This window comes from Vidua macroura, chromosome 1 (genome assembly GCF_024509145.1).
Source record: "Vidua macroura isolate BioBank_ID:100142 chromosome 1, ASM2450914v1, whole genome shotgun sequence".
Taxonomy (NCBI): domain Eukaryota; kingdom Metazoa; phylum Chordata; class Aves; order Passeriformes; family Viduidae; genus Vidua; species Vidua macroura.
In genome coordinates this window covers 35,790,987-35,817,371 of record NC_071571.1, presented here as the reverse complement: position 1 = coordinate 35,817,371, position 26,385 = coordinate 35,790,987, and the positions used below count along the sequence as shown (strand labels likewise).

At 39.2% G+C, this 26,385-nt stretch overlaps 1 protein-coding gene across 6 annotated transcripts in view; it reads left to right on the top strand.

The window, feature by feature from the left end:
- TBC1D5 (TBC1 domain family member 5) overlaps positions 1–13,742 on the top strand; it is a 317,972-nt gene extending 304,230 nt beyond the window's left edge. For all 6 annotated transcript variants that reach the window (XM_053978144.1, XM_053978285.1, XM_053978212.1 and 3 more), the window contains 3 exons: positions 2,259–2,338; positions 3,084–3,260; positions 9,872–13,742. In XM_053978144.1, the coding sequence (XP_053834119.1) occupies positions 2,259–2,338; positions 3,084–3,260; positions 9,872–10,165 (551 nt within the window). In that variant the 3' untranslated portion in view covers positions 10,166–13,742. The remainder of the gene's footprint in view (positions 1–2,258; positions 2,339–3,083; positions 3,261–9,871) is intronic.
- The last annotated feature ends 12,643 nt before the right edge of the window (positions 13,743–26,385 follow it).

Here is a 26,385-nt window from a genome sequence, read left to right as displayed (position 1 = left end):
TCATCAAACATGGTTTCAGCTGGGTTTTACAGTGATGATAAATTATTTTCCTTATTTTTTTAAATACTGATTCACAAAACATCTCTAAAGGTCAGTAATAATAGTAGAGTATTTCCACATCATGTGGAATACCATTCAGCTTTTGTTTTCTTGCACTTTTTTCCCGATTTTTTATATTTTCTCCATTAGTCTTCAGCAGGTTGGAGGTTTGCTTTGAATTATTTTCTTGGTCCATCTGCTTACTTCTTGTGCATGCCCTAGTTTTTTAATGTACGGTTTAATTGATGTCGGGATCACACACTAATGGAATACTTTCCTTTCTAATGCTGAGAAATGGAAAAGACAGTTGAATTCAGTGATTCAGGCTGTGGTCAAGCATGGCTGTCCTGCCTATGAAGGCTTTGGACTTCTGATGTTTCAAATTCTGGATCTTTTAAAAGAAGGCAATCATGCATTCTTTGAAACAGTGGAAAAGAGAATGTAAGTTATTCTTTTATAAATAAATATAAATATATTTTACTTACCAAATTGAGGGAATATACAATTTAGATATAAAATAAAAAAGCAAGTAAAATGTTGCAATAATTATGGATTTTTCTCAATTCAAGATGCTACATATTTGCAGAAAGATCTGGTTTTTTATTATTTCTGGCCTTCATAATGCAGTGTCTTTCTCATGTAAAATTGTTCAATTGTACAACAATTTGACAATTGAACAACATTGCTGCAGGACATTGCTACTGTAATATAGTAAATAATGTGTGCTAAATAATGTGAGCATAGATCTCCTTGTTCAGGCAAGCTGCTTACGCAAAGCTGAGTTGTGGTACCTTCACTGATGCTCTTGACCTCGATCACATCATCTTGTCAGCTATTGCCTTTCATGGTTCTAGACTCTTTCATTCCTTCTATGTCTCAGATTGCTTTTTAGCGGTTCATTTAGTACTTAGGCATTGATCCTTTCTCCTCTTCGCCCTTTCCGTTCCTCCTTTATACCCATTACTGATTTCTGGCCCCAACTCAATTTCAAACTTGTGTTTATACACAAATTTTAAATCTACCTCTCCACTTCTAATCTTTATTCTTGTCCTGTCTCCCACATCTTATTATATTGCTATTTATTCTGTAAACACAAAACTCATACCAAATTACTCAATGCTTTTACTTGAAACTTCATATTGTGTCAGAGTTGGCAGTGTCATCATATTTGTCCTTGTCAGGATCATCTGTTAACAGCAGTTCTGGCTTTTCACTGATTTGGGCCCTGAACATGCAGGATGTTGTTAAAAACAAATGCAATGCAGGTGTGGATTAATAGTACAGAGCTCTAATTGTGAAGTACCTGGATACAGATACTCATGAGCAGCAAAGCATTCTTCCCAAATGAGTGTCACCGAGGGATTTGGGCTCAGTCTGTGTATGTAAGACAGGAGTTGCACAAAGGGGTATCCTGTCATTTTCAGTTGACAGATACCATCTCATTCTGCCAATCTGTCTCTAGGAATTTTTGCTGTTTTCTTAAAGAGTGGGAAAGCAGGAGCTGGGAGGCCAAAGAATGAACTGAATCTTCAGAGTTATTTGAATCTCCAGAGTTATCTGGGCTGTGTTGGAGTGTAGCATTGCCTGGGGTTGTCTTCCTGCAAACACTCTATACCAGGGTAGTAAAATGCATCCTTGAAGGACCATGCTGTGGGTATGGAAGGCAAGAGTCTCCAGAAGTGTTGGTACTACACTGCTCCTTCTGTCAAATAAGTTTTGTTCGACCCTGGGTCTTTTACCTAAAAGAAGAGAATAGAAGGGGAATTAAACTTTTTGTAGTCCTTCGATGAAGAAGAGTATTCTAGCATCTGCAGTGGCCATGGGATCAAGATGAAGATTGCTGTGCTTCTACCTAAAACCTTTCTGTGAGATGCAGCAGATTTCTCTAACTGTTTCTGAATGCTTTCCAAAGTATTTTCAAGTTCAAAACTGTGTAACACAGAGGCTGGTGTGGTCTTCTAGGGGCCAGTAGTAGCCTGAGTTCCTTGGTACACAGGGGCAACAGAAAACCTGCAGGAGCAAAGCATTGCTGGAGGCTTCCTGGCAGCAGTGCCAGGCTCAGGCTGGCCTCACCTGGTTGTCTGTCTCTAGGTTTGGATACAGAACTGTGTTTGCAGATCACAGAAGTTTGTTTTGAAAGCATCAGTCAGCAGTAAGTAACAGCATGTTTGAGTTTATTTAAGATGTTTTCTCTTTTTATCTTTCTTTTGATGTTATAGGAAATATTCAGGAAGTCATTTTGCAAGAACGCTTGGAAAAAGAAGATGAAATTCTGGTTTCCTTGGCTGGTTTGAAGCAGGTATTACTATTGCTTAGCTTAACCTTCTTGTAACCTTCAGAGCTGTTAATCCTTTCTCCTTTTTTCTCCTATTTTATTCTTTATGTATACTGCTGTTTTGTGTTCTTGTAGCTGTTTTACTGGTGCATCAAACCTTGTGGTGTATTTTTATTTGTAACAATAAAACTCAGCTATAAAGAGTTTAAATAACTTGCACAGTATTTGCTCCTGTGGAAGTTTTGGAGGCCTCAGATCACAACTGAAGAAGTGCAACACCAAGTGCTGGACTTAAGCCATGCTATCATTTTTCTTAATGCAAAATGTACTTGCTAGACAACAACTACATTATTTCACTGTGACAACACTTGAATATCATTCAATTAAAGGAAAAAATACTACATACATAAAATGAGAATGCTGCTGAGCATCTGTAGCTCTGATTATACTGCCCTCTGCTTCCTCAAAATATATTTTATGAAGAGCAATGTGACATATTTTAAATCTATAACGGGGCAGGGAGTAATCTAACAGTTTTATTCTCTTTTGATTTCTTGGATAGTTGTTTTCCAGACTCTAATAAAAACCACATTTCACTGTTATTTCTGTCTTTAACCAATATAGTTATGAATATTGACTTGCTTCCTGTCTTTTCAAAGCAAATATTTTGGGGAAATGGTGTATGAAAGCAGTCTGCACAGAGCTTTAGAAAATGCAGAGTTCCTCCTAGTTTTTAACTTACATCCTTTCCCTTTCTATTCAACAACAGATCAAGGATATCCTGAAAGGTTCATTGCGTTTCAACCAGAGCCAGCTGGAAGCTGAAGAAAATGAGCAAATCACTATTGCTGATGATCATTACTGTTCCAATAACCAGAACAAGGGGGCAGGTGATGTCCTAAAGGGACCTGTCATGACAAAGCAACAGTTCATCTCAGGACAACAGGTAAAATAAAAACGTCTCAAGCAGGCCATTGACAGCCTTCCATTTTTTGGAGACTTTCTCTAGGACATCCAGACATTATGTGGGACATACCAGCATTCCTGGTCCATATGGAGAGTGGGTTAAAAGTGTATCTCTAGCTACTGCCCTACTGCAATTAATTATTTTTATTGTAGCCTTATGCTCCACACACAGATATTTACGTCTAAGTGTTAGTTAGTGTTTGGGGAGAGTTCTTTCACGCTGTTGAATCGCAGAATCACAGATTAATTTCCTACAAAAAAAACGTAAAAATTGCAGGTAAATGTTCCCATACCAAATGTTCCCACATGATTATTTTCATTGTCCTTGTCCTCCAGGATCCCATTATGTAAGAGCTGATTAACTGCATTGCAGGGTATTCATGGCCTGTGCCAAAAAGGAAATAGCAAGGAGGTTGCTTTTACCTTCTACTTCATTCTATTGACTTTCTCCTTGAATATGTAAACAATGTTTTCACATACAAAGCATACAGTCATAGGACAAGTTCATTGACAAAGGGCCCTCTCTGTCTAAGAGTCAGTCCAACCCAAACGTCATCTTAAAAATAAGTACTTTTGTGCCTGCTCATTTCTGTGTTGAGTTCTATTAAGTCTGCCACCCTGCTGCTGATACTCACACTCATAAATCAGTGGCAGCACTATCACTTCAAAGTCTTAACTGAGTCTGCAGTCAGTTCACTTTTGACAAGTGTACTTAGGAACTGCAGGAAATATTTATTCATTTTTCAAATAATGATGCAGGGTCATTTTAATTTATTACACATGATCCCCCTGAGTTAGAACACTCTATGTTAAAAATATATATTTTAATTGTACCTTGGTATTAGAGGCAATACCAAGATTTATTTTTTTATACTTAGTAATGGTGAAGAACAAAGCTTTCCTAGGGAGTTTTCATTGCTTGCTTAACTGTTGTCATTACAATCACTACTTTCTGCCATAATAAAGGCATAGGTTAAACTGATACAGCGTATTGGACTGTTGATATAATGGCATCCTATTTTTGCCCTTGATCTCCTAGCATTTTATATTAAGTATCTTCTGTTTTCTTTCCAAATGGTAAATAATGGTTTTTGATGATTTTTGTACATCTAGAAACTAGAAGGCAGAATGCCATATAACATGGCAGCAAGCTCTCTTTGTGTGTGTGTGTGTGTGTGCGTGTGTGTGTGTGTGTGTGTGTGAGAGAGAGCAGACCCTACTGATGCTGGAGAAGCCTTACTCAGAGGCTGGTCTAAACCATGTACCATGGACATGCTGGGACTCTTTGGGTGTTGAGAGTGGAGCAAGTGAAGCCTGGTCTGCACAGATTTCTCTCCAGTGCAGATTTTCCGGGCAATGTACAATGAGGTCTGGGCTTATCCCAGTGTGTAGTCAGGGTATCTACATCCAGTCCCAGGAACTGAGTGGCATCCATGGCTCCCACAATTTCAAGGCTGCTCCTAAGTCAACTATGAGCAATGTGAGTAGAGCTTGTACAAGCTAAGCTGTTGCAGAGCATTAATGAGGCATTAGTACTGCATGGTTAATGTTTGGAGGTGCGGTACATTCATATGGATTAGCCTCCTCTCCTCTTATCTTCTGGAACTTCCAATTATGATAATGAGTAACAGCACCTCTGATGTAAAGGAAAAGATTAGTGTTAGAAATGGTACTCCAGGAGGACTGGTGGTATCCTTAGTTAATTAATTAGGGATAGTTTGTCTGTCTGTCTAATTACCCCCTAGTTAGTCTGTGCTGTTTCCAAGCCCTTAGTCTTTAACCACCACACATAAAATCGAACAAAAAGAGGAGAGCTCTGGACCCCTTTTAATAAAACACAGGACAATAGAACTGCGGAATAGTGGACTGTGAAATTAGACTGTTAATTGATGGGCTCAGTTGTTGGCCCAAACCAGGGCACAGCCCAGGCTTTTAGCTCTGCTGAAGAAAGAGGGCTGCAGTGGTGCCCTGGGTCATGCTGGGAGTACTTACAGAGAGCTGCAGGGGGATTAAAAAACAACCACTTCTAGGCATTTTAATGTATTTCTTGCTAAATAAATTTCTACTCTATTTGCATTTTCTGTGACTTTGGTAATGCCTGTAATTCTATTTGGTGTGATTTGTACTGTAGGGATTGTTCTTTGCTGGAGTTATAGGGTTATTTTCTAGGACAGCTGAAACAGTTACAGGTATAGCTATTCTATAAATGAGATTAAAATCTGGTCTTTTGTGCCTGGTTATTATAGAAGAATAAATTATTTATCATCTTAGCTTTTTTAAAAAGTGTTATTCCTCTTTCTTTGTGTCAAATCCCTTTCTGCAAAATGAGGATAAGGATATAGCCCTTCTTTAGAAAGGAAAGCTGCAAAATTAAAAATGCAAGAAAAAATAAAAAAGATAAAGGCTAAAAGAAATCAAGCATTTCTTGGAATGTTTGGCTTTGGTAGCAGCATGCAGTTGACAAACAGAAGGCTTCTGTTGCTAAATAATGAATGATAATTAACACATTATCTTGCCTTTATGTCTGTTCAAAGAACGAGGCAAAATTAGCTGCTGTTCTTCTAAGCTTTCTTGATTTGTATCCTTGCAGTTAGTTTTAACTCATTCACAGTGTGAAGGCAAATGAAATAAGCCTGGTCCTAGTAGCTGATATTCATCAGGAAAAATTGTTTGGAGAAGCCATATGGCAACGGGCGTAAGGTTGTTAACTTTCAAAGCTACTGGAAGTATAATTCTGTCATTTTTCATTTATTCAGTAGTGGCAGCAGATGGGAGAAAACATGCTTCACGTCAGCATGAGTTTCCTGAAACAGAAACAGGCGAAAGAAGAAGGAAGGAGGTATTTTACCTCTGGAAATATCAGTTCCAAAATACCTGTGTATGCTAGGGATAGGCAAACATTTACAGGCAGCCCTTTTATAGGATTTTGGGGTCAATATCTCTGCTTTGCTTCTTTTCTGTTACTTCAGTGACCTATAGGTCTCCTTAACCAAACCAAAAAGTGTGGGTGGCGTGAAGAGTACTGTTGGGAAGCTCAACAGTAACAAGAAGAAATTGGGATGAGTGGTTTTCTTTATTAAAGAGCAGAATGCTTTTTCAACTGCACTAGAGAACACTCTTGAAAGTAGAAACTGGGGAATGCCAGAAACAAAGATACTGATCTTGCTGGGCAAGTGTTTCACTAAATAAGATCTGTGTCACCCTACGCAAGGTGGAGGTGTGAGGACTGAAATAAAGGATTCTTGATAGCTTGGAATAATAAAGTGTATAATTTTGAAAAATGAGGCAGTACTGCATTCCCTGAGAGTTTTAAATAGAACTGTGGAAAGAGGCCAGGTGAATTATGTGGCAGTGGTTGTTTAGAGGAATGTATATTTCTGTTGTACAGGGCAGGGGGATGGGAACAAAGTTCTGAAATTTTGACTATGGCATTTAGAGCTCCCAAAAAAGTATCAATACAGGCTGGAAGATTAGGGATTGAAAACAGCCCTGCTTGAGAAGGACTAGGAAATACTAGTGGATGAGAGGCTGGAAATTTCCCAAATGGGCATTGGAGCCCAGAAATCCAACTGTACCCTGGGCTGCATCCAAAGCAGTGAAGCCAGCAGATCAAGGGTGCTGATTCTGCCCCTCTGCTCCCCTCTGTGAGACCCCACCTGGAGCACTGCATCCAGCTCAGGGGTCCCCAGCACAGAAAGGACATGGACCTGTTGGAGAAAGTCCAGAGGAGCATGACAAATATGATTAGAGGGCTGGATCACCTCTCCTATGAAGACAGGCTGAGAGAGTTGGTGATTTTCAGCCTGGAGAAGAGAAGGCTCCAGGGAGACCTAATTGTGGCCGTTCAGTACAGAAGGGGGGGGGGGAGCTTAAAAGAGAGATAGAAACAAATTTCTTAGCAGGGCCTGTTGCAATAGGACAAGGGGAAATGATTTTTAACTAGAAGAGGGTTGATTTAGATTAGATCTAAGGAAGATTTTTTTTTTTTTATGATGAGGATGGTGTGATATACTGGAACAGGTCTCCCAGAGAGGTGGTGGGTGCCCCATCCCTGGAAACATTGATGGTCCAGTTGGACAGGGCTCTCAGCAACTGCTCTAGTTGAAGATGTCCCTGTGCCTCACTGTGGGAGTTGGACTATGTGACCTTTAAAGATCCTTCCAACCCAAATTATTCTGTGATTCTGTGTTGGTGGAGTAGAGCCATGGTTGTGTGCTGCCTGTGTCCTCAGCCCCCTGGTGATGGCAGCTGACTCACTGACAGCTCATGAAGACAGCATTTCAAACAGACAAGATGAAAGCAAAAGGCTAATTAACAAATGATGCTTCAGCTCAGAAGTGTTTAAACAGTGAAGTATCTCTCTTAGTAGGATAGAACTTTGTGGTTTTAACTTCATGGAAACCGCTTGAAGTTTTTGGCATTTGAACTACTCTGGTTCTGCATGTATTAAGAGGGTTGGAGATCAATCTTGATAACACTCAGAAAAGGCTAGTTGTTGATCTTTCTAAAACCAATCTGTTGGGTTTTGTATGAATTTCTGTGAAAAGGGAGTTGCTACCAAAAATAATAAATGTCAGTTTCTATCAATGTTACGACTGTCTTACACTGGGACGGGTAAAATTTTGGACTCAAGATACTTCCATTTGAATTATGAAGTATTAAAATTAGTTCATTACAAAACAGAATATTATATGTTATTAAACCTATAGTAATATTAATTATATAATATTATTAGACCTGCATACTTGTAGATAACACACAAAAAATATAAATTATGAGAACAGGATATTTCAGAATTTACTAGAAAGGGAGATATTTGAATCCTTATTAATATAAAATTGGGCAAAATTTTGTATTTTAATATATTTTCCCATTCAGCTGATATTTATCTTTATTGTGACTTCTAACAATTTTAATGACTATGCAAATGACAACCAAAGACTTCCAGCTCCCCCATTGCATCTTACAGTCATTCATAATCACAGTTGGATTTTGCTTCCTGAGCTACAAGAACATTCTGATCTATAATCAGTAATCAAAACAAGAAAATAATTTTCAGCTGTAATAATAAATTTTCCTAAATTAATTTTGCTGGTGGTCATAGATTCTGTAACTGCAGTTGTGGCTGATGCTTGTGGTACTCTAATTTTATATACCATACTTTAGACTCATCTTTATCTCATTCAGATTATTCCTGTTTTTTCTGTTCTGTAACTGCTTGCTTTTTTTTTCTTTTTATAATACCTATAATCTCTTTTCACCCCAGAATTGATTTACTTTTTTTTTCTTTTTCTTTTTTTTTTTTTTTTTTTTTTTTTTTTTGTGGAAAGGTCACAGGTGTAGGGCTTGTATTGCCACAAATGTGGGTACACATTTCCCTTTACTTTTCCTTTTTCTCAGTCTTGCATTCATGTAATCAAATATTGGTTTTGGCATCACACCACTTCAGGATGCTTGTACCTACAGGCTGTTTGGCAGGTTGCATTATTACTCTGAAAAAAACCTGTGTGGAATCAACCAAGAAAGCAGTCATGTTCTTGCCAGAGTAACATAGCATTAGACAGGAGCTGAATGCAGCTCTTGCAGCAGGAAACAAAGTGTTGTCCATTTGGGTTGCAACCAAGCTACAAGGCTGCCAGTTGTCAACACGTGAGAAATCCCACTCTACTGTGCATGGCAGTCTCCCTTTCTAATTACATGTAGCTCTGACTGAAAAATCTGGGATTCTGAATGTGGCTAGTATAATGGAATGTAAGATTGAGACTTCATAGAGTTTTCTGATGCACTGATGTATGGTCTTGAGCTACTACCTAAGTGCTCAGGGACATATATTTCCCAAGGTCTAACCAGACAGAATTGGGATTCCCAGACCCTCATTTTCTGGAAGAGGTAGGAAATAGTCAATAACACTAACCCTGAAAGCTCTGGCAGTCCTGATTTTTTGAACCCAAACTGGTGCGCACTGAACCAGGTCTATGGTTGGTTCAGATTTCACAAGTCGGGGTTTTACTAGGAAATTTTATATCAAACCATTCTCCTGACAAGCTCCAAAATGCTATTGTACATGCAAACCAGCAAAAAAATTCTCAAAACTACTTCACTAAATACTACAGGAATCCACTGTAATTACTGAAAGTCTTTGCAGCTGTAATGTATGTGTTTTATGCTTGGCTGCTGTGGTCACTATGTGGATGCGCTGTGATGATGAGACATGTAAAACTGTTAGACCAGAAAAGTATTTTTAGAGTGTTACATTTTATGCTTTTTTAAATTAGCTCAGTTGGTCAGATCATGGTGCTAATATGCCAAGGTTGTGGGTTTGATCTCTGTGTGGGCCATTCACTTAAGAGCCGGGCTTGATGATCCCTGTGAGTCCCTTCCAGCTCAGAATATTCTGTGATTCTGTGAAATAACAAATTGTATCACCCAAAGTTAATACCCACTTTATTTTTCACTTTATTTAGTCATTGCCACTTCTGCATAATAATTATTCCTTTGTCCCATTCCCATGTGCCTGACATGCTTCATGAGCCTCATTATGTGACAATACTGGTGCTTACTTCAAGTCCTTTCTGTGCTGTTGTTTCCCAGACTACAACTGATCCGAGCACTAGTGAGAGCAAGAGTGCTGACGACTATATTATGGTTTCCAAAGAAGAGGAGAGAAGTAAAAGTTCTGTTCCAGAGCCGGTGCAGGCCCTTCAGGCACACAAGGAGGCAGCGGTGAAGCCAGAAGCTCCGTCTCGTTCTTCTTTGATATTTTCTGACCCTCTGATGGGTTCCATTTCAGCCTCCTCCAGCAACCTGAGCTCCAGCCCTGATGACGACAGTAGTAATAACAGCAAAGATTCTGACTTTGCTATTGTCAGCCCACTGGACATCTAAAGAAACAGTTTGGGAGAGTTTGGGAAATCTGTCAATACAACTCGGCTCTAATTTCTGTGATTCCACGGGTTGGATAGTTATTTGGATTGTAAGGACAGAAAATAGATAAAGGTAGCCCATTTCAGCTGTCAAAAGCCTAAATTAAAATAAAAAGGTAAGCAAACAAACAAAAAAAGACATAAATTTGCTACTTTAAAAAAATAATATATACATTTTAATAAATGCCTTAAATAAAGACCCAGTAAAACCCAGTTCTAATATAAAGTCATTATTAATTATGCTGTTACCCTTCTTAGGAGCTTTGTTACTATAGAACTGTTGCTTTCCCAAAACATAGAATAGTATATGCTAGGTACCATAATGGAAATGTGCAGATACTTGGCATCAGACCTGAAGCAGCAAAGACAGGCTAGATTTAATATTGTCCTTTTACAAAATATGCTTGACTGGGTTTTCTGTGTAGGAAAGGGTACTGTTTCTTTAGAGACTGTGATTAGAGAAGTAGGGAATGAGTATCAAAAATATTAAAAGCATCATCCTGTTAGGAAGTTTGTTCTCGCTTGAGAAATCCTAGTTTCTTCATTTTCATCCTGCAATAGCCTGAGGCGTGTTCAGGGCAGAGGTTTGTGTAGTTGTTCCTCAGTGTTTAAAGGAGACTTAATGTGGCAAACTCCTTGAGAATGAGGACCTACACAACAGAGCCGAATTTGCCTTTCTCTACTTTTTCCCCGTGAGAGTTCCCAGTTCACCTCTTTCATTCTTTATCTTTGTCTACTTTTACTTCCCCTGGCATGATTTTTTTAAATTTTACTCAGACTACCCCAGTTAAAAAGTAGGTGCAAGGGAAATAACAGTATTTCATAATGTAGACCAGAGCTGGTTGAACTAAAGCTAGCCCAAGTATGCTTACTTACCAGGGAAGGTTGCAAAGTGAAATGAAATGTTCATAAGTAAAAGCACTTTATGTCTCATTGCTATTACCTTCTATAGACTCTGTTTACATATATTACTATATGATTTCCATATTTCTAATCACGAGAAACATAATGGTGCAGCAGTGTTAACCAACAGAAAGTTTCTAATTAACTCTGTTACTTGTTCTTCTATGGAAAAGTGTATTTTTTTCCCCATCAAGTCCACAGTACATTTAGTAACAGCTTTTTTCAAGTAGATAAGGGGGGCTTTCTGTACTCTCTGATCCCTTTAACCTCTGTTGGAATTCACAAAACAAAACTGGTGGTGAGTAGTCTGTTCCTCTTGCAGGACCTACACAGAGTAGCTGGAGGAAAGAACGATAGTATGTCACTCTGTCACAGCAGCAAAAAAAAAGCATTATTTGCTTTTAAGATGCATATGCATTTACCATGCAACAACTTCCTATTTGCATGGCAAAGCTTGTGTTTGTTCAAAGTTATGAAATTGTAGTTATTTGCTGCTTAGTCTGTAATTGTAAATGAAGTACTGTATCCCAAAGATGAGGTGACATGTAATTTGCTGGTCATAGATTTTACAAGATCTGTGTTGGTGACTGAACGGAAGAGTTAATTGTCATGTAATTACATGGTAGCTGCCGTCCTTACATGTTCAAAAGCCACCATGTAATTCTTAAGAGATTATTTGTGCCTTGTAAAATGTTAAAATACTAGAATGTTATGAGCAGGCATAGCATCACACCTCTGCAACAGAGTGATGCAAACAATCAGTTGACTATTTAGATGAAAGATCTTAAATGCATAACATTTTGGATAGGTGTTTATTTTGGTTTCATTTTAAGCTTCATGAAAGATCACTTTGGAATTAAGTATGCATGCCTGTCTCCAGTTTATTTTATTACCCTGAGTTTGCATGAATGCCAGGGGATTGGGTGGCTGGTTGATTTATTTAGGTCTTTCAAGCTTTTCTAGCCTTAACATATACAGCAAGGCTTGTGGCTCCATCAGCAAAGGATGGCTGTTGAAGAAGTACCTGTGGAAAGAGGAAAGAAATATTCTGGGGACAGAGAGAAAAGTTTTATATTCTGTGATACATAAACCTTCAAAGATTCCAGTAGCTTGGCAGGAGAAAATGTTTTTACTTCTTTTTTATTTTTTTAAGCATCAGTCTTTTGATTTCTATTCTAGTGGGTTGTTTCAGGGATCACATTGCTATTTTCTTGAACAGTCTCATTGCCAATGGAAGAGTGTGATTTGTACAGGTTTTTTATTTTTGTAAATGAGTTGTATCTTTAATGTTGCATATTTTAAAACAGTAGTGAAAGTATATAAAGATTTGGGGAGTTTCTAAGAAGAATCAGTGAATACCAATAAGCTGAATGTGTATCATGCTATGGGATATGATAAAAATCTTCAAAAGCAGAGAGATGATTATACAAATAAGATCAGAGTAACTCCAGTAAATGAATCTGGTTTGGTTGTACCATGTCCTTTCACATCTCAAATATGTTGTCTCTGATATTAGATCACAGTGCAGAGATAATTTAAAGTATTTTAGTATATTCATTAAGTTAGAAACTTGTAAGTTAGATAAAACATAAAATCATCACCCTGTTTTGTGTTACGTTAAGAATATTCTGAAAGAGAAGCTGTCATTTAAAATACAAGATTATTCTTTTTCTCCGGAAATGACCTGCTCATAATGTTCATGGATAACAATAATCAGATAGAAAAATTATAAGTATTGCAAATTGCTGATAAAAACTGATGCAGCATTAAGACTGCTGATCTGAGACTGTTTTACTGTATCTCACATCTGTAATTTATTACTTTAAAGTCTCTTGCATGTCATGTCAGTTGTATGTACTGCAGAAAGGCAGTATCATATTTTGACTGGGTATTGATTTAGTCGTGGAGCTTTGTATCTTTACTCTGGAAGAACATTTAGCCTGCTTTATTAAAGAAAGAATTAACAAACTTTCTGGGTTGTGCTTGTGCCGTTTTCTCAGAAAAGAGGGAAAGCTTTTTGGCTAGAATACTGGAAGTATAATTTCTGAGAACTAGGATGATTAAAACTTTAAAACTATCTATATAAGCACAAAGTTTATTAATACTCTAATCAGATTTTATGGATGTGATTCAGGGAATAAAAATGCTTGTCATTATCTCAACTAAACAATATAGAATATTTCCTGTTTTACAAAATTTCTTGTATCTGAAAATGAACCAGTATTTACCATGACATAACTTTTCTGTAATTTCATGAAGCTCAGTATAGTGTCATCGTTGTGTATCAATAACAGTGCCGGTATCTGTACAGTACATTTCTGAATCTGTATACTTGAATTCACATTCTTAACTCTTTCCCATGATTCTCCAGTACGTTCTCATTAAATGGCATAAAGGCAACTATTTTAAAGATTACATTTCAGATTTAAGGTGTACTTGTGCCTGGCAGTTACAACGTCATCTGTTCAAAAACATCCTAACGTGAACAGATTTTCAAATTCTTGGTGTCAGCCCTTAAATAATACTTTTGATTTTGTGCTGCATGTGTTGGTCTAGAATGAATGATTCTAATTATTTATTAGACTTGAAAAGGTACAGTTTCATAAAATAAACTTCATTTGGCTACAGAATAGTAATTACACTGTCTTGTAATCTGTGCTGTTCTCTTGAGAGTAATCATATACAGTCTGTACATTAGTGTTTGCTGTGTCCCCCAGTCTGCTAGACTCTGGCTTTAGTAGTTAGCTAAATTTAGAGATGAAAGAGCATGAAAAAAGGTCATTAGAGTAACAGTAAATTGAAGCATGCACACAGGCAACTTGCTTTCCTGCTTCTCACAACTTATTTAACCACTGAAATGATAAGGGAGGTTTTAGATATGTGGGAGGATCCTGCAAGAGACAAAGTGCATAACTGTAGAGACAGACAATGAGCTGGAAGGGATGCAGCTTGACTCTGAAACTATGGGTTCTTTAGGGCAGGAACCATCTTTTTCTCTGATGTTGTACAACACAAACACTGTCAAAATTAGGGTAACAATAATAATGATATATTCATTATTTCACCACATTTTGCTCTTTCAAACTGCAAGTTAGATTTAATCCAGTAACTCAGCTGATAGCAGTAGTGTTGGAGCAGCAGAATCTGGTCCCACACTGCTGAAATAAGTGTGGATAAGGAACAGTAGTTTAAATAAATAAATTTAAACCAAAGAAACCTCACACCAGAAACAGGACTATAATATTGCCAAATACAAAAACCTGTATTTCTTTCCAGATATATACAAAGTATAAGAGGTATTTTCTAAACTGTGCTTCAGGTAGCACTTGTGTAACTTGTTTGACTACGCCAGGTAGGTTTGTGCAAACCTATCTTTGTTTTCAACTTGTAAAAGCATAGCTGATGCTAGGATGTGGGAAGTATTAAAATATATCAGCTGCAGAGAGAAGACATTGTGGTTCTATTTTCTGTGAATGGTAAGAATTTGATCCTTCAAATCCTGCTGATTTAACACTTTCACTGTCTTCCATGGTAACAACATGAAAAACCCTGTAATCATTTCCAGAGACCTGATGGGAACTCCACTGCTTAAGTCATCACATGCAGTTGTAGAGCTTTGAGCTGAGAAAGTTTTCACAGCTTTGCCTTTGACTGTGAGCTTTGGGGACTGTAGAAAAACCAGGTGTCTGAATTTTTAACTCATACAAAGAAGCATTTGAAGATATTACAAATTATCATGTCAGTATTTTTGGAATATAAATGCTACATAGTTTCAATATGGAGAATAGTTGTCAAAATACCTTGACTGCCCACCTGCTGTGTTAATTGAATTTAATGGATGGGGAATAAAACAGCATTTCCAGAGCATCATTAAACTGCCCTTTCAAATAAGAGTATATCAAGCAAACAGATATTAGAAGGCAGATTGTCAGTAGTGTCATATAGCTTTCTGTATAATATATATCTCTCCGCAGTAGTCAGGAATATGCATCATTTCTGTCCACGAATGGAGGGGCTTGCAACGTTCTGGAACACGTGGCAGAAAATGTAAGTGAATGTGAGCCTGTTCATAAAAACATTTTTAAAGCTTCAAGGATTAGAATACACCAAAACGATTTTTAAAATATAAAATAAATACATACAAAGCTTATTTAGGCTTGCAAAGATCATCAGTTTCAGATCAAAAAAGTTTCATTTCATTTAGAGAAATTCGATGGAACTCCAGCCTTCAGGTGATAGCACAGGGTGCCTTACAGAAGCACCTATAGGAGGTTGGGACTGCAATGAACTTCTTGTGCTTCAGACTTGTAACTTTCAAATTCTGGAGAACATTAATTCCAGTATGTAAGCAATGAATTGCACATGTTTACTAAGTTGCAAAGAAGTCATGATGGGGGAATTCCTCAGCAGACCCTCTTTCCAAACTTCTTTTGTTCTCATTTCCCACAGTCAAGCCCATCTGACTATTTTGTGGTACCCATAAAAACTTCAGCTGTTTCATCTTCTTGAATAACTGAATTCTCAGTCACTGTGACCAAAGTTAGCTGTTAATCATTTCAGGACTCTAATACCCTATGTCTGCAGCCTGGCCACGAGCCCAACAAGTGTGCTTCTTGTTCTTATGTAAAATCTGAAATCTTATTAAAATCTCACAATACTTCTACAGCAGGTGGTATCCATATTCAATCCTCATTACTTCCCTGGGGTAAACTTTATTGTAAGTTTTATTGCCTAATATTTTCTCTAGCCATACTTCCGTTGTAATTCTTACAATCAAGAAAAAAACAGAAGAAAATCTTGGCTTCGCTTAAAAATACTTGGCTTTTTCCTTTTCTGCCTCTACTGGTAAAGTCTCTTTGCTGATAATTTTTGGTTCTGTTTCTTGTAAAACAGAACCTATGTGTATTTGTACTGCTTGTGGGGTAAAGTTCTGAGATATATTCTCTCTAAAAATGGTGAAACAAAACACTGATTTCTCCAAACTTTTTCTCATAATAAATGGGGCTTGAGTTAAGCATAAACTTTTTAAAAAACTATGAACAGGAATAGTATCTGTTTTCAATTTCTAGAAAACAACATCTTTTAGTAAACACACTGGAGGGCAAATAATGCACTCTACCAAACTATGCCATTTTCTTAAAAAAAAAAAAAATTAATTCACTATTCCACCTGGTGAAACCATGGAGAGAGAGAGAGCTCTGTGTGGGGCAGGGTGCTTCTGGGCACAGGGGAAGGTGGCCCATGGTTGTGCTTGGAGGAAATGCAGGACACCCAAGGCCATGCCACACTGGCATGTGTTCCCATGTCTGGAGCATCGTTGTGCAGGGAACACAGGCTGCACTGTTGCTGGACAGATGGAGAATAAGAAGATGAAAATTAGTGTGTTTTACCTTCCATGGATATTTAAGCTTCAGAGGAAATAAAAACAGGAAAGCAATTGCAAGCATCATTAACTGTGCTGGCAGTGCAGTCACTGAAATGTGCTTTCCTCAGTGTTTTCTTTCTGTGGGATGCAAATTTTGCATTGTAGAGGGGCTTATGAAGAGCAAATCTCTTTTTTCATATTCTGACATTTTTGCTGTATGTGAATATTATGGGGTTTTAAAGAGATGTTATTGGTGTACATCCACATAGAGATTGCAGCAACTTCCCCCTTTCTCTCTCCTCCACGTATCAGACATTCTGAAGTAAGCCAAAGAAAAGAGAGAGAGACAGAGCATCTTAGAAATTCTTGTAATCTAAGTGCTGAGTTTTTATGTGATGGTATTAGTATGCTTGGTAGCTTGCACTGAGTGTAAAACCAATGTCTATTAAAACATGCTGGAGAGAGAAAAAGTGTCTACAATTTTTCATCTACATGAGCACTGTGTGTTTTGCCAGTGCTTTTTAAGTTACATCTGGCCTTACTGGAGAAAGTTATATGATGAATATGCCTTCCGCAGGTTTTGGTTTTTTTTAAAGAAAGACAATCAGTACTTGCTTTTGCATATAAGATTTCTTATTGGTTTGTAAAATGTTCATTCTCTGAAAATTTATTTTTGTTGTGCTTCTATAAGATATGTCAAGAGTTTATTTTTTTTCCTCACCGTCCTTTGTCTTTTGTCTGCACCCTGGCATGTGCACTACCTACAGAACTATCTCATCTCCTCATCTCTGCCTTCCCTTCCCCAGGTTGGAATTTTGGAGCGATCCTGTTGCAAATCATTTGGGGAAAACTGCACCAAAAGATGTGAGGGTACAATACAAATTGCAGCCTGACCCAAATGAGCAAGTCACACCTTGCCAGCAAACATTCACTGGTTCTCTGACCTTGCAAAGCCATGAGCGCACCAAAGGTCTCAGGCTGTTAAGTCTGGCCTCTTGTGAAGGAGAAGCATTTGTAGCAAGCAATCTGCACGATAGTACCATTATTTGAGAATAACTGTATCCTTTATCTTCAAAATCAGAAAACATGAGCCTAACCTTCAGCAAGTTTATAAAATGCACAGCAAAGACCTCAAGCACAGAGAAGCAGCCCAAAATTCTCACATTTTGTAAGCCTGTCAATGCACACTCTGGATGCTGCCATGATCAAGATAAAGACATGCTGGGGGCTGGTGATAAAAATATGAACTCCAGTTTCTGCTGCAAAATGCTGATGAGACCAAATAGAACCATCAGGTAGAAGCAAGGTGAGTTCTTCCTTCAGAAAGAAACTGTAAAAGTTTCAAGTATGCTACTTGGATACTCTCTAAGAGAAAGTGACCTTCTGGTTCAAAATTATTTCAGTTAGAAACTTTATGTAATCCTTTACAGAAAGTACAAAAGGTGAAATATATACAAAACTTTTAAAACTAATATATTTCAATTCATGATGTTTTAAAATTCCTTCATCAATTCACTGTTTTTTTGATGGAGAGGAGCTTATCTTTAATAAGAAATAAAATCTGTATGAGGCAGGTGGGCCTGTGCTGCAGGATGATCCTTGGGAACAGAGCCAGGCAAGTTTAAAACTGAGAGATACTTAAAAGAGAAAGTGGAGCTTTGCAGCTTACACTCAAAGGCAGGACTGGCATTTTATGGGGCTGGCTGCTGGAGGTTGGTGCTGACCTGAAAAACTCACTCCTGTAGGAGGGCTGGTAAGCAGCACTGTCAGGGACAGCTCATACACTGAGGCAGATGGAGCTGTCTGTCTGTCTGTCTGTTGTCTCTGTACATCCTGTACAGTATCAAAACCATTAGTTGTATGATTGGCATTCACCATATTTTGGATGAAAGATCAGTAGGTTAACCCAAGGTTTTAGCAGTGTGCTGGGCAGTCCTCTCTCTAACCTTATCACACTTGCAGGGCCACCATGGGGAGAGGTAAATCCCCATTTCCAGAGCCTGCAGTGCAGACCTTGCCTGCTTGGATCAGATCACCCTGAGTATGAATCAGCACACTTTGACTGATGCCCACAGCCACAGCAGCTTATTCAGATCAAGGTATGCTGCTTTTTATCCAACATCTGCTGGCCTAGATAACCATGAGCATCAATGGCTCATCACATGGCTTGGGGTGGCACTGCAAGCCAGCAAGTCAGGGGAATGCAAATGGTCTCCAGAAGCAAAGGCACCACAGGGAAGTTTTGATCTATTTTTGATAAAAGGATCTGTTAAAATTTGAGAGTCTTAGAGAGAATAACAGAGGACTAAGCTTACTGAGAGTATTTTGTTTATCAGCTACATTGCTGCGCTGTAACTTGGTAACCTGGGCACTGGGGAGAACCTCCTCTTCCCTTCCTGCTCTGTGCTAGCACTTGTTCATCTCTGCTGATGGTGTGTGCCCTTCTAAAACACCCATAAGAAGTGACAGGTCCTTGTTCTGTCCAGGTTGGAAGTGCTCATTGCAGACACAGCCCGTAAGTACCCCTTGATCTTTAAAGATACCAGACACACTTGGACTCGTGGGTCTGGTTGGTTGTGCACAGAACATCCGTGTTGAAAGCATTCTTACACCTCTGCTGGGAGCAGTTCACCACAGAGCCTCCCGTCAGCGCCTGCCGCAGCCGCCGATGGTGCAAAATCACGTAGCAAACCCCAGCGAGGGCGGCAGCAGCTCACATTTCTTGGAAGTGCTCGCCTCAGTTCAGGGGAAGTCTTGAAGAGGAATCACAGGCCAGCCGGTGCCTCTGCACTGGGGTGGGGATGGGACGCTTGCCAGCAGCCCAGCACTGAGCACTAGCAGTGTGTGGACAGCAGTGCCTGGCCCTTGCCCACTCCATCTGAGGCTGCATTGATTTTGGGGGCTGTGTGGGGCACTTGGCACCTGTCCTGAAGCACACTCTGTGCCAGACATCCTCCCCATGCTCTGCTCCCCAGCCCCTCAGCATCACGTGTCGCTGTTGTGGGACTGCTGTGCAGGTAGCAGCAAGTTTGTAAAGGCTTTTGGTGTGAGTGGGCACTGAGCCTCATACAGGCTGGTGTATCTACTTTTCATACATCCAGTTTAGCTACATCTGGGGAGAAAAGTTTCCCTTTTGGTGGTAATTGGGTTCCTGCTGAAAATCTTCACAGAGCTGTTCTTGGGACTTGAACCCATCAGGGGGGTGAAGGGGGGGTGTCGGTGCTCTTCACTTTTCCAGAGTCAGGGAAGCGTTGGGGGTTATTTTCTTTCCTTTAAATGTGCATAGGCCTTTCTCCTGGGGATGAGCACACTGCCTCTCCAGTGCTGCTCTGTGCCACGAGTGATGATCACAAGGCTCCAACAGGCCACTGAGCATGTTCCAGAGGGAGCAAGAGGTACCACCAGGAATGATGGGAAAAGTTTGCATCTGAGCAGGCACAGCCATGGCCCTCGCCCATCCCATGCACATCTGGAAACACAGGCTGTGCCACAGCCTGTGTCAGCAGGGAGCTGCGCAGCACAGCCTCCAAGTTTCCCTGTGAACCAGGCTCTTCAATAAGCAGAGCGTGAAGAACCCCATCACCAAGGGTCCTCTGCCACGCAGTGCGTGGGCCAGGCAGTGCCTGTGGACTGCCAGTGCCCCACAGCACAATGAATCTGCACTGACCTGAAATGGCATTAAAAATAGATCCCGAGATACAAGACTGCAGAGAGCGGAAAGGCGAAGCATGAGCTCATTGCTGCTGCTGACTTTTGCATTTGAATAGATTTTCTTAATCAGTAAAGAAACAGCTAACATCTGGTTAGACTTTTGTTATGGAGTCCATGTTTTAGCACCATAATTACTGTTGCATTCAGAGTTTTCCTGAATTCCCTTATTTTACATCACATATAGCTTAATGAACGTGGCTAAGAGATTGAGCTGAAAATGCTTGTGCAATATTGATTAGGAGGATAATTTTAGAAATGCTTGGTAACTAGAACATTTCATTAAAAGAACTTCTTTTTCTAAAAAATGCTATATAGTGTCTTGTGATTTTGTGACCTACCTTCTCAGCTAAAGATTAAAGATGATTTTTTCAAAGTAAAGGTGTTGGAGAGTAAAAGAAACTAACTGTACCATGGTAATAATGAGGAGAGGCTGTGAGAGTAGTGTGAAAGCTGTTGACTTCTAGTTGCCTTGAAAAAGATTTACAAACAGCTCAAAGAATAAATTTAAGTACACATGAATAACGAGTTCATTAGTCACATTAGGGCTTAATGAAGTGTTTATGAAAAGCAGCCTTGTAGCACTGTCCTACAGAAGTAATTCACTAAGATGGGTCTGATAACATGTTCTGGATTTAATCTGTCCAGTGTTTAGGTCTATTAGGAAGGGAGACAAGGATAGGATTAACAATCAATTGGAGAAAGTCAAAAATTCTCCGTGAGCATCTGCGCTTTGTCAGAATCAACTTTATGTGTGTTGTAAGTTCATAGACACCATTAAAATTGAGAGTAGAACCTACATTGAGCTCTGATTTTCACAGAACTCTTGGTAGGCAAGAAATGGGGAGTTGAAGAGAGATTCTGTTCATAACAAACGGAAGCTGCCAATCACCATTTAATTGCCTCAATGCAAGGTAAAGCACTGCCTTTTGTGCCCCACCTTGGACACTCGCTCATGCTGCTTTTCATTTGTGGATGACCTGTGACTAGGGAGTGTGAAATTGTAATGCTGCCATCTCTGCTATAATCTCTGTGGTCATTATTTTAACAGGGAACTTGCTGAGCTCCCACCGCAGCTGCATCAAGTTCCACCAGCTACCCAAGGGTCATACAGAGAATAGAGGAGTCAAATGCTTCTCCTTGGCTGTTGGAGAAGACCAATGTGACAGCTCATCAGCAAACCAGGTGTCTGAATTCACAGACAGTGGCAGAGCTGCACCAAGCAGGAGCAGGAGCTGGTTTGTCTGCTTTTGGTTTCATTATGACCCCATGTAATCTGCAAGGGTAGAGCAGGCTCTGCATAGGATGCTGAGATGGGACCGGAGTTAGCATTTGAATGAATTAGCTGCCTCAATACCACTGAAGTGGACATTTGGATTTAATAGCTGAAGTGCTTTGCTGCTTCTGAAAATACTGCCAGCAGCATTAAAGTCTTGTCTGAGCTGTTCTGTATGCCCTTTTCCAAGCTCTGGAGGGTATAAATATAGCTCTTCCCTAATATTGCATAATAAATACATGAAAAATGGTGTCCTCTGCTGCTGAGGTAATGGGAAGACCCTGCTTTACTTCAGATTGATAACTGGAGTAGGTCTATTGATACAGCATTTCTGAGAACTATAAACTCAAAAAAGAAAGAGTAGTTTGCTGCAGAGGTTAAGTCTAAAGGTACTATAGATATATCACCAGTGTCACATACCTGTTTGTATTAATGCAAAGAAAAAGCTGCAATGGCTGGCCTGGATGCTGAGAGCATCATGGATCTGCTCAGGTTTGATTTTCTGCGAATTCAAGATTAAGGCCACATTTGAAGAATAGCTTGGATCAAATAGGTACATGCAACAGAAGTAATCAGATGAGACTGTGTTTCTACACTGAAAGAAAGTTCCTGCCCCAAAAAAATCATTCTGTGACTTCAATAACTCTTGGGGCATGGAAATATTGACTGATAGATGCATGACTTCTCCTGAATTATCACTTGCCTATGTGTACTAATGTAGAAAATACAGACAGTGCCTATTCTTTGCCAATGACTGGAAAAATAATTCATGCTTAGGTTACCTTTGTGGTTTTCAACAATAAAGGTTGGACGAGCTTTATGCTTTCATTAAGGAATAAATCCAGCACAGACAAAAAAGGGTGTTGGATACATCAGCCTCTGCACTGTTACGTGCCTATTTAGTCAATATCATGTAGTGCAATCTCTCTGCGGCATGAGAAAATGAAAGAATTTAGAGCAGGTTCTTTTCCTCAGAGTCTTTCACAAAGTACATTTCCAGATCTTTGCTATTCAACCTATTCTGCAAAAAGGAAGAAGTAATTCTGTGTTTCTGTGGTTTATTATTTCAGGGTGTTTATTATTTTTACATAAAAGTGCTGAGCTTTATTTGAATTCACTGGTTCATTTAATTTGTGGGAGAGGAAAGTTCCTGGAAACAAAAATTAGTTGTAGAAGTCTGTGCAGAACAAATATGGTATGCTTCATGTTTGAATCTGGAAACCAAGACTTCTCCTTTTAGAAAGTGTGGGAAAGAATACAAATGAACTCTCATGCATGGGATGACTTTAAATAATCTTTCTTCATCTGGGAAGCTCTAACATTAACAGAGGACCTAGTATCTTTGGGAAGCATAAGCAGGCCTTTATGGAAGGATGAAGGACTTTTGGACAAGGATGACCGGTCCAAGATCAAAAACCAAACATTGGTTTGAAATATTTTGGCAGTTGCTGTATTTTAACTTGTTCCCTTTGTATGTAATAAAAACCATCATTAGAACAATAAATAACTAGCTTGCAATCTGACCTTAAATAAGATAATACTATCATGGTATTTGAAAGTCACCATGGTCATAGAGAGGAACTGTTCCTTAAGTTTTGCTTTAAAAAGCAAATCCCTCAGTGTGCCTTTGATACAGTAAGTTTTAGCAAGCAAAGAACTTACTATAAGATGCTGCCATTTCCAAACTGGTCTTTTGCAATGATCTTCCTCCATATCTGAACATCTTAGGGAGTGAGATCCTTAATGGACCTCCCAACCTCCATCTTACCTGTCTTCTTATAGTAAAAGATAGAACTCAGCACAGGGCACAAATATTACTCTGTTGGGACTGATTTACACTTATTTTGAAGAGTGGGAGGAATGAGAAGACAGCTTTTATGATGGAGAGGAATTTTCCTGGCATTGCTGGAGTTGTTAGAGAAGAGAGCTGTATCCAGGAGCATCACTGGAAAACATTCCCTGAGGATCAGGGCTGGAGTTTACCTCACCCTTAGATATCTATTTTGGAGCTCCAAGCTATAAAAATGGAATGACAATTAACATGCCATTTCCCCCAATTATTCTCTTCTACTTTTTCATTGTTTTTATTGTTATTACTGTCTCTTAAAAAATACCCAGTGTGATTACTAAGGGTATGAAGCCCTTACCTTGCAGATCATATGATAAATAACATAGCTCAGGGTATTGTTAGTGGAGAAAATTTCACCTGCTCACAGTGTCCTTCAGGAAGCTGGGAGATGTCGTTCTTGCATGTTTTCTTACTGTATTTCCTGTAGGGCTCAGCATGTTGGTTGGAGTAAACAAGGGTACACCCAGATGAGTGCTGCAGGTTGTTATGGGTCGAAAGAGCAGGTAGCTCACGTTATTTGTGTACAAAGTTTCAGTTCCTTAATAGCATGGCAGATCTTGAAACTAGGCTTATACAGTTCTGTGATACATGGGAAGAATGCCTGTTTCTCTAGGCTTTGATTATAAATTCTGTACATTGAATAATTTATGTTAACCAGGATTCTCAAATAAAACCAGGGAAAATGCAAATAATGCTTCTTCCTTTTTATGAGAAAACTTCTAAGAGCATATAAATATTTTGTTAGAAGCTCCATTTCAGCTAGCAGACCTCCAGAAATTAGGGCACTGAACTGTAAACTTCACATCCTGTTTTTTTCCTTAATACCATCTGGGGAAAATAATGGAATCTAGGCTTTACTGTCTTTCCACAGATCATACACAAGCAAAAAGGCTATCACTTGCTTTGTTGTGTTGAGACTGTCACCATTCATGTGAAGCCTAAACCTCAGATTAATCTCTGAACCATGATGGTTTTATTTTCCAAGCAGCAAGCTTAACTTAAAAGCTCTATGTGACTTGAGGTTCTGGCTGCCTGAGGCTGCCCTTGTCTCTAGGTCTCCTTACAATGGCCATATCTCATCCAACTCCTCACTAAAAGGTGTTACACTAACTCACTGGCCTGGCAGGAGAAACAGAGATGGAAAACTGACTCTAGATTTTCTCCTTCCCAAACATTACAGCAAGATCTATACCACTGATTTTTTTTTTTAGATCTTTTGTAGATCTTGTATGTTTTATTGACAAGTAGGGATATTTCATCTAGACTCTCTCAAATTACTAACAACCAGCAGCCAAGGAGCTCCATTTCCCAGCCTCTGCAATACAGTCATTGCAACATTGTCACAGAAAGAGGAGACCCATCAAGGCTCTAATTGCCAAAAAGGGTTTAGCTGTTATGCAGAGGAAACAGCAATCCTGTCAGTTTTGTTACCTAGTTCTCCACCCTTCGAAAGAAAAAGAACTTCTGGTTCTTTCAAAAATTCGGCAATGTGATTCATGATCTCCATCTTGATCTGTGTTTTCAGAAGCTTCCTGGATGATTACTGTTAAGGATTTGAGTCTTCTCTCTTACATTTAATGTAACAGGAATAATATTAATGGGATTTGGGTGTTTGTTTGCTCATTAAGCAGCCAGCAGGAGCTCACTTAATGGAGCTCAAACTCAGAGTTATTATATTATCACTTAATTATTCAGCATTGACATCACTGCATCTTCACAGCAGGCAGCTGTACAACTTGGAAAGGCGTGTGTTTCACTTCAGCCTTGTACATCTTGGTGAAAATAGGGTAACAGGAGTGGCTGGAGGCAGTTCTGTGCCAGACTGATCCTGCCTTACTTCATATAGCCTTTCAAGCAAACCAGGCCCTCATCACAGAGCACAAGCCATGGGAAGTTATTCTGAAATAGGACAGCTACAGAGAAGTGTAATCAGAGGAAAGGAGCTGCCAGTAAAAATGTCACATTGCTGTACAACTGTGCTCGCTGAGATATTTTTAGGTTGTTTAATAGAGAGGAAGGGGAGGGATGGATGCTTTTGCAATGGTTAAAAGTGTTCACCTAATTTTCCTGAAATCTCAATTCTTTAATTAATCCACGGGTGGAACAAATTTAACACCACGAAACTGCTGTTTCTCTGTGAGGTAATTTCTAGTGTAGACTTCCCTGTAGTCCTTGAGAAGTTAATTGTTTCTTGTGTCTTTCCCAAACAAAATCTTGTCAAGTGGCCAGGCAATACAAGCCAGATTATCCCGCCTCTCCACAAAGCTGTGGTACAGGGGGATGCTGTAGAGTTTTTGTTTTCATGGTGGAGTTTTAATCACTTTTCTTGCAAACATGCAGCACAGCAAAGGCCAGATGCCAGGCAGTGTAAGGTCTCAGCTGAGTCTCTTTGTACAACAGCTACATTGCCAAAGTCAGTCATTGTTCAGGTGGCAAAACTGGGGTGAGTCAACAGTGTTCAGCTTTGCAAGGCCACGCACCAGCTCACTACAGAAAACGTGGAAAAACAGCAAGGAAAAGAGGCAGAAATACTCTGCACAAGGGCTTGTGGGGTTTTTTCATTGTTCTGTGCAGAAGAATATGTTCTCTTAGTGCTTTCTCAAGGGAAAAGAAAAATCTCTTTGGGCAGAATTGTCTCTAACAGAAATGATTGGCAGACTCATGCAGAAGCACATTCCTGCAGATAAGTGATTGCTTCTTATATAAGGGAACAGCTTTTGCAGGCAGTCCTGAATGTACAACTTTTGAACATCTTGTATTCAGTGTTGAGAACACATGACACAGGAATTTGTATTCACCAGAGCGAGAGACCTGTGAAGTTTCTGGCAATGACATTATAGATTATGTTTGTTGCTGTGTCATTCTGAGATTTAGAGGGTGGTGTGCAAAGGCAGAAATGGTTTTGTTCCACTGATGTTATAAAGGTGCCTACCTTTTTGTTGAGTCTGTGGATCAGGGTCTTGGAATTTGCAGCCACAGAGGGATCTCTTCAACCCATTCCCTTCTTTGTTTAATTTTGTGTCTGTCATTTTCTTTTTGTTGTTAGCAAGACAACACAAAGGTAAAATTCTTAAAGCCTTG